This window comes from Artibeus jamaicensis, unplaced genomic scaffold (genome assembly GCF_021234435.1).
Source record: "Artibeus jamaicensis isolate MK-2021 breed Jamaican fruit bat unplaced genomic scaffold, CSHL_Jam_final contig_1015, whole genome shotgun sequence".
Classification (NCBI taxonomy): Eukaryota; Metazoa; Chordata; class Mammalia; order Chiroptera; family Phyllostomidae; genus Artibeus; species Artibeus jamaicensis.
In genome coordinates this window covers 12687696-12702140 of record NW_026521194.1, presented here as the reverse complement: position 1 = coordinate 12702140, position 14445 = coordinate 12687696, and the positions used below count along the sequence as shown (strand labels likewise).

At 39.2% G+C, this 14445-nt stretch overlaps 1 protein-coding gene across 1 annotated transcript in view; it reads left to right on the top strand.

Moving 5' to 3' along the window:
• Positions 1 to 3526: 3526 nt before the first annotated feature.
• The window catches only part of SPAG16 (sperm associated antigen 16), a 752806-nt gene continuing 741887 nt past the window's right edge, over positions 3527 to 14445 (top strand). Inside the window, exons 1-3 of the mRNA XM_053672035.1 lie at positions 3527 to 3718; positions 13049 to 13098; positions 14263 to 14358. Of these exons, the coding sequence (XP_053528010.1) occupies positions 3598 to 3718; positions 13049 to 13098; positions 14263 to 14358 (267 nt within the window). The 5' untranslated portion in view covers positions 3527 to 3597. The remainder of the gene's footprint in view (positions 3719 to 13048; positions 13099 to 14262; positions 14359 to 14445) is intronic.

The window sequence follows — 14445 nt, the reverse complement described above, 5'->3', positions numbered from 1 at the left end:
TTATTATTGCTTGATTTTGTCTGTCTCCATCAGTTTTCTTTATTTACCTTTTTTCAGGAATATATTCAAAGGTAAATAGATAGCTTGCTTTTCATTCATCAAAACGTTAAAATTCTTTTATCCACTTCAAGGATGCTTGTAAAATATTTTTATTTTTATTTCTAAAGTTTTTATTTATTTATTTTTAGAGAGAGGTGAAGGGAAGGAGAAAGAGAGGGAGAAAAACATCAATATGTGGTTGCCTCTCACATGCCCCCTACTGGCGACCAGGCCCACAACCCAAGAATGTACCTTGACTGGGAATTGAACTGGTGACCCTTCCGTTTTCAGGCAGGTGCTCAATCCACTGAGCCACACCAGCCAGGGCATGTAAAATACTTTTAAAAAGGAAAAACTATAGGACTGAAGTACTATAAGAGAGCAATAAAATACAAACCACTACTATGAGTTGGAATTTCTGATTTTTCTTAGTGCGGCTTTCAATATTTAATTAAATCAGCAATTAACAAAACAGTGGAAAAGGATTATTAGAAAAAAAATTTTAGATTTTTATGTTCGGAGAGTGAGGGAGGGAAGGAGAAAGAGAGGGAGAGACACATCAATGTGTGGTTGCCTCTCATGCACCCCCTGCTGGGGACTGGACCCACAACCCAGGCATGTGCCCTGACTGGGAATAGAACCAGTGACCCTTTGGTTTGCAGGCCTGCACTCAGTCTACTGACCTACACCAACCAGGGAAGCAATGGGAAAGGATAATTTTTAGATCCATCTCTTGCAAAGGTTTACTAGATTTAAGATACTAGCAGTCACCACACAAGATTGCATCTTGGTTTTTCTTTATGTGAAGGCAATTTATTGGTTCTGCTTATCTTTAAGATTACTTTTATTTTTATTTTATTGTTTTTAAAAATATTACCCATCCTTTGTAGTGACCTAAAGGTTTATAAAATATAATAATAAAGATGCTTTTAATTTGAATTTTTAAAAGCACTGCTGCTTAGGTTTCTGTGATGTGTTCAAACTGTAGTTGAGCCACATATGTCTTAGGTGACTTCTAAATTTAAAATCCATGAAATGATGTTAAATTGAAAACTGTGAATTTAAACTTTGGTTATTTGAAGCCTTTAGAGAAAAAAAATTTCCAGAATCAAGAAAAAAAAATTTTTGAGGCGAGCAGTAATGATACATATTAGAGTTAGCAAACTCTTTATTTTATCTTATTTTTTAAGACAAGAATCTTTTTCAGCTCTTCTTCACTTTAAGTGGTAGATACTTGCCATAATTTGTATTTTCTTATGGCTCTATTAAAATCTTTTCCTTTTTTTAATGCTGGATATGTCTAAAAATATTTTTATATAGGTAAGTTCCTGAGAAGTATAATATCCAATTTTGAACCAGCATATCACTTAATATTTAAGTCAATTTTATTAACACTTCTTATTGAAAATATTTTAGATACCAAACATGATGATAATAAGTGCTTTTTACATATTTTATTTACTCTTTATAGGTCAGTAAGGTAGGTATTAAAATCTCAGATTTAGAGAAGAGGAAACCAAGGCTCAGAGAACTTCAGTTAATTGAGGTCACACAGAACAGCCACGATTGACACCTATCAGTAGAACATTACATACTACTGGGTTGACTAAAGTTTGTTTGGTTCTTTCCATATGATGGCTCTAGTAGTACTTAGATGTCTTTATCTTCATTTGAAACAATTTTGTTAGATTGTATTGTGATGGCTGTCATATCAGCATGCATTAAAAAATCAAAATTGGTAAATTTTTATCCAGCAATTTTAATATTGAAATGGAAAAAAGCAACATTTTTGGCATATTATGCTTTATTATTTTAAGAAAGGTAAAAATGCAACTGAAATGCAAAAAAAATTGTGTGGGTCATGGAGAAGGTGTTGTGACTGGTTGAACATATCGAAAGCGGTTTGTGAAGTTTTGTGCTGGACATTTCTCACTGGACTATGCTCCACAGTAGAGTAGACCAGTTGAAACTGATAGTGATCAAATTGAGACATTAAATGATAACAATCAATGTTATACCACCCAGAAGGTACCCAACACACTCAAAACATCCAAATCAATAAAGTTATTGGTGAAAATGAAAAATGTCTTATTTTATGGGAAAAAAAACCACAGGAACTTTTTGGCCAACCCAATACATCTGAAAATTGAGTCATTGAAACATACAAAAGAAAAAAAATCGAAGTAAACATTAACTGTTCAGAGAGACTTTCCTCCATGGTTTCTTACACTCCTCCATTTTTTTACTTTGCATGCAAGGCCCTGACCAGTCCTTGCCCAGGCCATTTCTCAGGCTTGTGGTCACAGAAAACAATCTTGAAGGTTTGGTTATGCAACCTTTGGAACAAAGAGAAGGCTTTCTATGAAAGCAGTGGATCCCCCAATTTCAGAGTTCCTTTCCTGCATTTGCAGCTTCTTATAATTGTTCCTTGCATTTAACGCACAGTCAGGATGCATTTGATGTAAGGAATAAAGGACAAAGAGCAGATGATTAGAAAAATAACTACCAGGAATGAATTCTCCAAATCTTATATCTGTGACCCTTGATTATTAAAAAACAGTTAACTTTCATAGAAATAACATTCATTTTCTCAGTGTCTACTATGTGCCTGGTGAATTCTTTATTCCTTATGTTGTTTTACCACTGGCAACAACACTTTAAGATATGCAATCATTTTTCATCAAGAAATGTAGAATAGAAAAGAATCTTCAGAGAAAAGGGCCCAGCAGATGCTTGCTTCTGATATATACACAATATAAATCTCAGGAAGATTCTGTCATAGCAAAAGGACTGCAAAGGATTGAGCAAATATCATTTATTATATACATTATGCTAGTACCTCATAATTCTTGTGAAAGTGGCTTTACCTTGGCAAGAACCAACGCTGCAAATACTATTCCAAGTCCCAGTGTATGAAATCAAAGTCAAGACAGATGTCCAGATAAAAATTTTAAGCATGGATTTGACTAAGCACAAGTGCCCTATTTCTTTATAGCTAAGCATCTGCAGATGGTAGTTCTCCAGTGTCGGTCTCTCAATCACGACTTCTAGGACTTTTTCCCCTCCAGGCATCTAGAAACTTCCTCTTTTGCAGTTTTTCCTGGGGATTTACTGGGACACTACACACATCTGAAATCTGAGGACTGCTGATCGGCCTGAAAGAACCAAGAAAGGAAGGCGATGTAGGGAAGACAATGAAGTGAGCAAAAATCCTAGGGTCAAAACTAAGAGAACCAAGCTGCCTCGGTAAGAAAATGCGTGTAATCGAAAGCCACTGTTTTCTTGCATTTTACCTCGTCCACTCCAGGAGCTGCGTCCCAACTAACTCCCAGGGTAACTAGGCAACGGCGTTGCCGTGGTAACCCAGGAAGTTCAGAGGGCACCAACAGTCGTCCTGGGGCAGCCTTTCCGTGTCCGGAGCTGGCCTGGAGGGTGGGGGTGAGGGAGTGTCAGGTTCTCGCGAGAGCTGCGTGGGGTGGGGGTCCTTGGCTGGCGTCTTCGACGTTGCCACTGAGGACGCTTTGAACCCTGCCCGGGGCGGGGGCCCAGTGCGCGTCCATGGCTGCCCACCAAGGGGGGACCACCCCTCCCCTGCGGGTTCTGGAAGAAGCACTGGGCTTGACGGCTGCCGGGGACGTCGAGGACGCGGTGGCCGCAGAGGGTACCTACTACCTGGAGCGTATCCTTCCCGTGTGCACCGGAGGCGCGCCCCCGCGTCTGCCGCGGTTACGGGTGTTAGGGGCGGGGGCCGCGGCTTCCCACCGGGGGGCGCCTTCTGAGGCTGGGGCCTGCCAAGCAGCTGAGATTCCTGATGGGCCGCAGGGTGGCGTCTCTGCCATCGAAGCCTCCCAGTTTTCGACCGACTGGTAGATGGTGTTAGGCTGCCGCGTGGCTGTTGGAAGTGACGTTGGAAGACCTTCAGGAGTTTTGTGCTTAGTAAAACAATCAGTAAACTTTGCCTAAAAGTTCATATGAGACCTTCATATGCGCCCTTGAGCGACCTGCTCAAGTGGATCCATCCCTCCTTTCGACTTAGTGGTTTTCCTGAATAAGCCCCCAAACTTTCTGAAAAAGTGCAGTCAAGAAAGTTAGCAAATTAGGGAAGGACCTCTGCCTTCGGGCTTTTAAAGAGCTGAGGCTCAGAATATCCAACCCGTGTCCAATGCTTCAGTGATTAATTTTGGTAGCATTGACTTCCTGGGTAGTATCACTTTTGGCTATTTAATAGTAATAATTACTTTTTTCCCCCTTTAGCAACTAAATGATAGTTTGGTGAGTGGACAGGGCTCAGACAGACGTGTGTGGGGGGAAAAGCCAGAAAGGGATGAGCAATTATCAGTGGAAACAGCGGAAAAGAATAGCCATATGTGGATAATTAAGTTCACTGTTGTGTATAACTTTGGAGCTCCCTTTGTCTAGGCAGAGGGGGACGGTTCATGAGAAAAAGAGACCTATTCCTTTCTTCAGGCAGGAAGGAAGGAGAGATGGTTTCTGTGTTTTATTCTTAAAGTAACAAGGAAACTCCAACTCTACCTTAATATTTATTAATCTATTTATTTAGTCCCACTGTAGTCACTCCAGCTCTAATTCATGAATTCAGGACCCAGTGACGTCCATTTGGTGACCTTTGGCAGACTGATCAACCTGTCTTGACTCACTTTAGGTGCACATCTCTGCCACAGGGCACTTTGAGGAACTAAGTTGAAGAGATCAAAGGAAATACGTAGTGTTCCACTCCAGGTGAACAGGGTTTTTCCAGGTATATAAGTTGGAATAGTTAGAAATTGATTTGAGTGGAATATATGGGCGCTTTAGTGTCTTAAATGAAGTTTTATACTCTGTTTTTATAGCTCTAACAAGTTTTTTTTAGTAATAGTCCTTTTAAATTAAATAAAAGCCAACATTTCTTTCAGAGTTATCTATATCAAGTATAAAGTTACCCAGTGTCCTTGATAGTGAATGATAACCAGACATCTTAACATTTTTGTCTGTATTAACATGATTTCTATAACACATAGTATAATTGGTAACACGAGACAAACAGTGTTAGCTTTTTGCAAACATTTTTGTGAAATAAATGGTGGCAGTTCGATATAGCACAACTGTCAGCAATGACAATCACGTTCACTTAACTGGCAGGGAGATCGCTGGGTCCCAACTGCCAACACCTGGCATTTTGCACAGAACCTTTCTTATGAAGACTTCTCTTGAAAACCACGTTTACAAATATAAGCAACTCCCACTTTTCACAATTTTGTTATCGAGTTTGTGAATTATTTAGGCCCTTTGCTTTTTGTTCATCCCTCTTTGCCTGACTGACTGGTGTTTTGGGTTTCAACCAGAATAGTCAGGGAATAACAAAGCTAAACATTTAACCAGTCAATTTTCCTGTATTCAATGCAAGTAAGAGCTGTAGTCATGGGAGAGACTTTAACTCTTAGTTAAAATGAGGTTGGAGGATTACTACTGAATGCCAATTATCCCTGTATCCCTGGGCTCTCTTAACATGTGTAATTAAGAGTTGACTGTATAATGTTATTTGACATTGTTTCCTAAGGCAATTATGATAGTTGCTGAAGTGAGACTTTCTTGGGTTTAAAGTCCTTAGCTCTCAGGTAGTTTAATTGAGCTATTGCAGCGGATAAAGAAAAGTTATAATGTGCACAAATGAATTAGAAATCTGATGTTCTCTACTTTGCATATATACCTTATCACTTCCAATCTCCTGCCTTTGGTGTTGGACTTCCATATTTATGACTGAACAGGTGCTCCTGCAACACTAGACAACAAGCTATCAATACTGAGCAAGGCTTTGAAAGATGTTGACTAATTCATTCCCCAGGAACTCACCCTTTTCTTTGCTTTTAAACATTTAGACATAAAGAACATGTATGCACTAATGTGGCCCAAACCAGAAACACAGGCAGGATCCATCACAAGGGAAATGGCTTCATTGAAGTCCCCACATCCTTCTTTACATCAGTGTAGAGAATGTGTTCACAGAAAAGATTTCTTGCCCCTGCAACACCACTCCCTTTCAACCTCGTAGGTGTGATAGGGCCACTTTCTTCTGACACACTTCACAATACCATTGCTTTTATGTTTTAAACTTCCAAAAGGTGAGATACAAACTTACATGAAGTAGTCCTTATTTCATTACCACCAGAGCCTTAAGAAATCTCGTTATGGAGTGCACAAATCCTCTGCAGAGCTCTTCGTAAGAAAGATACTGGCATCTTGTGGAATGTAAGGCTAGATTTTAACTAAGCAATCTGCAAGGGGCCAAATAGGTGTCTCTAGAGTTTATAAAGAAGGTGGTTGTCTTTTGTGAATGAATGAGTCCTCTGTTAGGGATCAGTACAGTCTGGGTGGTGGTTTCAATTGTAGTTGTGACCATGGACTTCTATTAATGCCTGGCTGTCGACATCTGGGAGTACCCACTGCCATTGGGAGACGGCTGCAGTGCATGTACTAAGAAAGCTAATGCTTCACTGATTTTGTTGCTTCCCATCTACAGAAAGACCTTGGTCAAGGAAGAGCCATGAGCACGTGACTCTAGGACGAAGTGGGGCCCTGAGTGTTGTTTTTGTTCTCTCTTCCCTTCTCTCTGATCTCTGCTCCCCTAACTAGATTTTGATGATTGTATCATCTTTCATGATATAATAATAGAGGCATTCTACCTCTAAAAATTTGGCTCTTTAGATTATGGACATATGCTTTCTGGCCCCTGAAGAGGTGTCCTCTGGCCCCAACAGCAATCTCTGAACAGCAGTTGCGGAGAATTGAGTGTGTTAACCCAGTCCTTTGAGGCAGCTCCAAAATTAGCTTTTTCTAAAAATTCAAAATTAAGGTTTTCAGACCCTGAAACATGGTGATCATGTTAAACTGATACCCATCTAAGAGCCATGGTTGTTTTTTTAAGTGACATCCTATCCAGTTTTTCTTTGCATTAGTATAACATTCACCAATAACTTTGTTTAATTAAAATTGAACTTTTGTCATTTAAAAATATTTTATTCCTTTTAACAAAAACAGTATTTCCTCTGTTATGTTATTTCCCTGGAATGTTTACAGTAGTAAGTGAGAAGATAATCATAAAATCCTTAATAATTATATGTACTCAAGCTATGCATTTCTTATTATCATGGAAAACTGAATTTGCCTGTGGGGTCTTAGGTGCACCCTGCATATAGTTAAATGAAAATGATATAGAAAATCTGAATGTAGAATCTACTCCAAGAGGCATGTTACTAAACTCACATGCTGAATTTTACATGTAGGAAAGTCATAGGCTATTTGGAGAGAACAAGTATGTTTGTTCTGTGTCCTCTAGTTAGGCAAACTTTAATGTGCATGTGAATCAAAGATACAGATTTTTATTGTTTTTATGGGGGTGGCATTGGTTAATAAAATTATACATTTCAGGTACACAGTTCTTTAGAACCTTGTCTGCACTCTGTGTTGTGTTCACCACTCTAAGTCTCTGTCCTTCACTGTTTATCTCCTCTGTACCCTCTTCCTCCTCCTCCTACCTCCCCTCTCCCCGGGAATCACCACACTGTTGTTCATGTCTGTGAGTTCTCTCTCTCTCTCTCTCTCTCTCTCTCTCTCTCATTTTTCTTTTTGCAACAGAATGGATGGACCTAAAGATACAATCTTTAAATGAAGGTTCTAATTCAATAGGTCTTGGTCAGGGCTGAGATTCTGCATTGCTGATGAGCTCCCAGGTGCTGCAGGTGAGAACTGCAATAGGAACAGCAAGCCTCCATAGAAATATCTTAACCTTTAACCTTCATGTTTTCAGATAGAGGTTACAGTATGTGGAGTTGATATCTTTGGCTCTCCTGGATTACAAGTTGGAAAGTGTACACCACTACCTACTGTGAGAACTGTGAGTCTTTAAGTCGAAAGAAACTTGTTTTCCAGTTTCGGAGGCAGAAGACGTGCAGGAGCTGTCTAGGGCAAGGGTGGCCACTACATTTCCATTCTTGGCAGTGCTATTAAGATGGTAGTGGCTTCTTGATATGTGGCGTTAATAAGAATTCTGAGACCTAATAAAGTCGTGGTGAGAAAGACTGCAGGAAGCCAACAAGGGGAAAATTGGCGGCAGACGTGCCAGTTATTTCCGGTCTTTGGTTTATATTTGGTTAGCTTACTCTGTTTAAACTGGAATTCTTAAGAAAGGGCACATGACTGTGGTGTTTGTTATTTACAGTACTTTTTTACAAATTTCAATTCAGTAAGTGAAGTGTTGGTTATAGAGGACCCAGCCTGGATTTTAGATTGCCTCCGTATATATTGGCTCTGCAGTGATGGCAGAGATTACAAAGCAATTTCTGGCCGTGGCAGCTTTGGGAAATCATGTAAAATATAATTAGCTGTATGTTTCACTCCAGTTCTTTATAAAGATGCTGCTGCCGGCAGGGATCACTACCTGTAAATGCAGTAGTAGAAGAGGCTAGTGTGTGAGGAACTTTGTATGCTGCTTATATCTGAAAATTGTTTGTTGCTTTCTGGCCGTGGTCCATTTCCTGAACGTTGTGACAACCTCATACCAACTGGCACCTCAAGCCTTGCTCCATTAGACCAGCTGAAATGCTTCTCTGAGACTTCTTGCACTTGTGCCTCCTGCAATATTGTGATGGATTTAGGGCTCCCTGGCAGTTTCTGTGGAGGGTGTATACTGGCCTGCTTTCTGATAGGATCTAGGAAGTCAGGAGCTGGTGAAGATTCAGCAAGTACAAAAGGTCCCAATCAGTTCACCCATGGCAACTGAGTACCGGGATGCTGATTCATACTGTGCAAACTCACGAATACAATTAAATTCCTTTCAGGGCAAGTGGAGATGTGGTGGAGTGGGACCCTTGGTCTGAGTCTGGATGGTGACTCTAAGGCATGGAACCTGCCTAGGAAGGTGGCGGCCTTTTGGATTGTGGCTACAGACCCAGGAGGGAAGGGGAGCCCCGGCAGTGCTCTGGAGGAAGCAGAATATGGAACCAGGCACGGTATTAAATGTCAAGTTCAGGTCAAATAGGCAGAAAGGGAAGAACCAGATCTGAGGAGAACACAGTGGGAAAAAATGAATTTCTGAACTGGAGTTCTCTGATGTTCTCTGAAGGAATATTAGGTAGATAAAGGGAAGGGAGTTTTGTAAGGGCTCAGAGTCAGTTTGGCATTAAGAAACTGATTTTAAGCCAGATGCCAGCTGCTTATTCTGCAGTGGAAAAAGAACTGTGCTGGATTTGTGGCCAGCTTTAATGTACGGACATTTCCTGGAGAGTAGGATCGCCTAAGAGATTTGATTACAGATGAGAACATATCCAAGTAAAAGTATTATAGAACCACAGTAAAGGTTTCGGGTTTCAAATAATTCTGATGAATTATCTATTTCCACTTGGGCAATTCTGCTTCTAAAGTAGTGCTTTTGACACATGGTATTCTGTCAGACTCTGCTTCCTACTGTCGTTCTGGCTGTCCCAAGGGCCAAGGGGATCAGTATCTGCACAATCCACAATGTTCTCTTCATGAAAAACTGGAGATGTAATTTATTCATGCTTTGAAACCAGAAATTTCTATATATCTGCTGAGAAACTTACCTGTTTTCATTGGATGGATATTATATTGGTGTCTGATTACATCTTCCTTTTCACCCTGGCTGCTAGGAAGCTTAGAGTCAAATCTGTGGCTTTGGTTTAACACAATTTATGAAACCTATGGCATGTTCTGCATCTTTACCTTTATCCTTTTTCTACTATTTCCCTTTCTCTTCTAATTTGCATATTCATTTATTTTTATATTTTGTAGTGTATGCATATTTGCGAACTACCAGAGAATCATTTTGGGATTCGTTCATGCACTCATCCATGCATTGCTGACCATCTAGCCAGATAGGCAGATGCATACCAACATGCAAAGTACTTTTATTTCTTCAGTTACACTGCAACATCACATTTCAGCTGAGTCGCTGCTGGGAAGATTTTCAGTGCATGTCCTCCTGTGAATACTAAAAATATCCATCAGGAGGATACCGGTTCCTATTTTGGGTATTTGTACTTTTCCTGATCTTTTGTGTCATTAATTAATCTCTTGCCCTTTGGTTAATTTAAGTTTTGAGTCTGCAGCCCTTTTATACTTCTCCTTCCTTTAAGGTCTTCACATGGATCTACTTAAGTGATTTGATTTAGCTCTTGTTATAATGCTTAAGAGTTTGGAAAACAAGTAGGTGAGAGTTTATATTAGGATATTGGCAAAAATTGCATATTTCTGTTGTTTCACTGTAGAAATAGTATGGTGTACTAGGAAAATTCTCGGAGTTTATATTGAAGAAACTTGTCTTTGTTACTCAGAGCTGTGTGATTTTAGGCTAATCTTTTTTATTCTATTTTTTTTCATTTTAGAGATGACTGTATCTATACCATTCAGTCTCACAAGGTTGTCGTGAGAATAAATATGGCTGTGTTCCACATGACAATACTTTTTAAGCTTTACAAAATGGTAGTTATTTTTTCTTGGTCTCCTTTGATTTTGTGGAAACAGAATATTTTACCAGTGGTAGAATCCTTTGCTTACAATATTTTCTGGGTAGAGAATACAGGTGGTGGTACACATTTCCAGAGCTTTTAGAATGGGTCACTTTTCCCCTCCACATATCACTGTGTTTAATAACCTGCACTTTTGCATTCCTTCCTCACAATCTAGTCAGCGGTTGGTTAGTTTACAGTTACAAAGTCTATCCAGATCATTGCAGAATACTTACTTTTTTATGGTATGAAGAGTGGTGAAGGATGACCTTGTTCTTCTGGAGATCTAATGACAGATAATTGCTTACAAAATCAGTCTCTGGTGGTTGTCTTTCAGAAGGAAATGTACTTTTCCATACAGAAAGAGGCTGACTTCCTGTATCTGATAGTCAGGAACTTTTATCTCATTAAGGGAAAATGTGTCAGATAAATATAAACGTAGAAAAGGAGGAAAATGGAGACTATCTTTTATCCATTCAGCTTAACATACAGGGGAACCGAGCCGTGGGAGACTTACGAGACTTTTTTACAAGTACTCCTCTCTTTCCAGAACATGGGAAATAGAACAAACACTGCATAGCCTTTGCTGTAAGCCATGCACTTTTCTAAATAATTTACATATGTTAACTCTTTTACTACTCTTGAAACGCTATAAGGTAGTGTAGTAACCAGCCTGCAAATACCGCCCAGGGATCCCCACCTCCTGGTGTAGATGCCCTTGTAATGTGCCCTCATAGACTGAGTAGTGTTGACCTGTGTGACCAGTGAGTGGTGGTTTGTGACTTCTGAGGCTGCTGATAAAATAAATTGTAGCTTCCTCTTCATTTTCCTGGGTTGCTTATTCTGCAGGTGGCTAGCCACTAGGTCTTGAGGAGGTTTTAGAGGCCCGTGGGGAGGACCACGTGAGGAGGGTCTGAGCCTTCAGGAAGTAGATCCTGTTGTCTCAGTTAAGCGTTCGGGTGACTGCAGCTCTGGCTGTCATCTCTATGAAACCTCATGAGTGACCACATCAAAATTTGCCCCTTAAGCTACTACTGAAGTCTTGATCGCAGAAGCTGTGAGATAATGGGTGCTTATTTATTTATTTATTTATTTATTTATTTATTTATTTATTTTAAGCCCAAAGATTTGGGGAGTTTGTTATGCAGCAATAAGTAAACAACATACTGATTTTGGTACCTAGAGAAGTTCCAACATAAAAAGTACCTTAAAGTATCAGAGTGGCTTTGCAATAGTGCATTGGGTAGACTTGGAAGGACTTTAAGTAGGATGTCAGTAAAAGGTAGGTTCCTCCATAAGGGTGAGTTTACGGTTATGGGATGTACTGTAGGCATGCAACTGTTTTTGTGGTGGTTTAGTTTACTTCTATAGCCTAAATTACTTTTCACTGTATTTTTGGGAGAGACACTCATGTGTGACAACATAATACTGGCCATTTGACAGATAGATGGTTCCTGAGAGTTGGTCATAATTGAACTAGGCCTAAGTGTCTCCTTAAATAATAAGGCAAACACTAAAGAGTTATTGGTTATGATGAGGCTTGGTAACAAGAATGTATTACCTATCTTTACAGGTATAGAACTATGTGGAAAATAATCGGCAAACACCTCAAGTATTTACAGGCACAGAAAACCCGTAGAGCACAGTAAGAGAGGTGGTGTAGTGGAGTGAAGCCTGAACGTCTGGGGTGTATTTATAGCTTTGTTAAGTCCTAGCTGTGCAGTCTTGTGCCTTTGAGTCCCGTTCTGTGAATTGGAGATAATGGTGGTTCCAGCCTCACAGACAGGATGAGGATGAAATGAGTTAGTACACGTATATTACAACCCTTAGGACAGCATCGGGCTTCTATTAAATACTATGTGTTATCAGTTCATATTACAAACACCATAAGTTGTTAAATATACTTTCAGCTAACTCTTGGAAGGCAGAATCACAGAGACAATTTCTTATAACCAGCAGCAAAATGCAAACTAGGCTAATCTCATCTTTGATTTTCATAACCATTACTGTGCATTAAAGTGTTTAATTTCATGCTTTTTAAACTCACCACAACCAAGTCGGTACATTTGAAGAAAAAAGTAAACCTACCAACCAACAAAATAACTGTTGAAGTTTTCACTGATAATTAGAACAACTTTTATAATTTTAGAAGTTTTATAGTAATACTGTTAGAATTCTTATTAGAATCATTTCTGATACTTAAATGCTGATTTCTTGATAATTTGTGAACTACTGAATTATGATTACCATATAGTTTATATTTACTTAAAAATTTGGCTGCCTTTCCTGAGGAGAATGAAAATTGAGAAATACATATAAGAAAAAAGTGGAGATTTAAATAACTTGCATTGATGAAAACTTTGAAATGTATTAGCCCACCAAGTTGGCAAGATAATGGGAGCTAATACTGTATTTTGACATCAAATTGATTTTAAATAGAATCATTTTATTGCATGTATTTTGAGATTAAGACTTGACAAGATGTTCAGAGGTCACCATAACCGAAGCATCTGAAGATGATGATTTTGAATATGAAGAGGTAATTTGTTCATTTTGGGTATTCTGAAAATTTATTATGGCTGTTCCTAAGAAATATTTCTTTATTCCTTAAGAATTGCTAGATTTTCAACTGATTTTAGCTAATCTCAGCTGGTTAAGAGTGAGGTGTGAAAATTCTATTCAATATTTTAAAATTTAGCTTGGTTAATATATCTGGCCTTTGGGGGTTTCCTGTTAATTGTCCTTGGGAGTCAGCCCCTTATCCCTGGCTTTGAGGAGCCTCACTGCTGCCTGTCATTACTGGCTAACAGGGGTTGACCGTCACCCAGTCTGCTCTGGGCTACGTCTCCCAAAACTGCCACTGCACAGCTGGAGCGCAGGTCCTGTGCTTCCTGCCAGCTTAACTGCACTTTCTGAGAGTGTGGTTGCTGTCCCAAACCTTCCATTTAATGGACCATTCCAGTGGAACTTATCATTACTTCTGAGACTTGGAGGATAGAGACACTTCTAGGAGGCAGGGGCTGTGAATGACATTGTGTGGATGCAAACCTGTCAGTTCCTGGTGTGGGCAAGCAAGGGACAGGAGAAGCACAGAACATGGGCTTTTTATTACTGCTAGAACAGCAGAGATGGTATGGATACACACTGCATGAAATTACTGAATGAGATAAATTGATTGCAAAGGACCTAAAACTGTGATCAGCATGTAAAAGCATGCAATAAGTGTTAACTATTATTAACACTTATAATTGAACTTGATTACATTCTTCCAAGAGTGTAACACTCAGGCAGGGAGTTTTATTTATTTATTTTTTAATAATCCAGAGATTTGTAGTTGCTAGTAGTCGTTATGAAAAAGTAATGGGTGAGGAAAATCTGGGATGAGGAGGGAATGGTGGCGTTTAGATCACCTGACATTTTTTTTCAGCACAGTTGTTGGTCTGCATTTGTCACTGTAGATCAAAGTAGTTACCCATAAACCAATACTGAGTTTATTAAAAGGGACACTGAATGATGTTTACAAGAAAGTCAGAAAGCTTCCTGCTTCTTATTTATTCATTTTCATAGATCTTCAAAATGATATGGTGTCTGACATAAAATATATTTCTCTGGCCCTTTGTTTTGTGGGAAAAAAATGAAGTGAAGTAATGTATATTTATATTCTCCCTAACTCTTTCTGTCCTTCTCTTCCTCTGTGATTTAGATACCAGATGACAATTTTAGCATTCCAGAAGGTGAAGAAGATCTGACAAAAGCAATGCAGATGTTTCAAGAACAGGTTACAGATAGTCAAATTTTGGTGAGAATTTTGAACACAACGTTTAGCAGTGATAGCTTTTTACATGAAGTTTTGAAAGTTGTTTATATTTCAAGCACTTCGCTTACT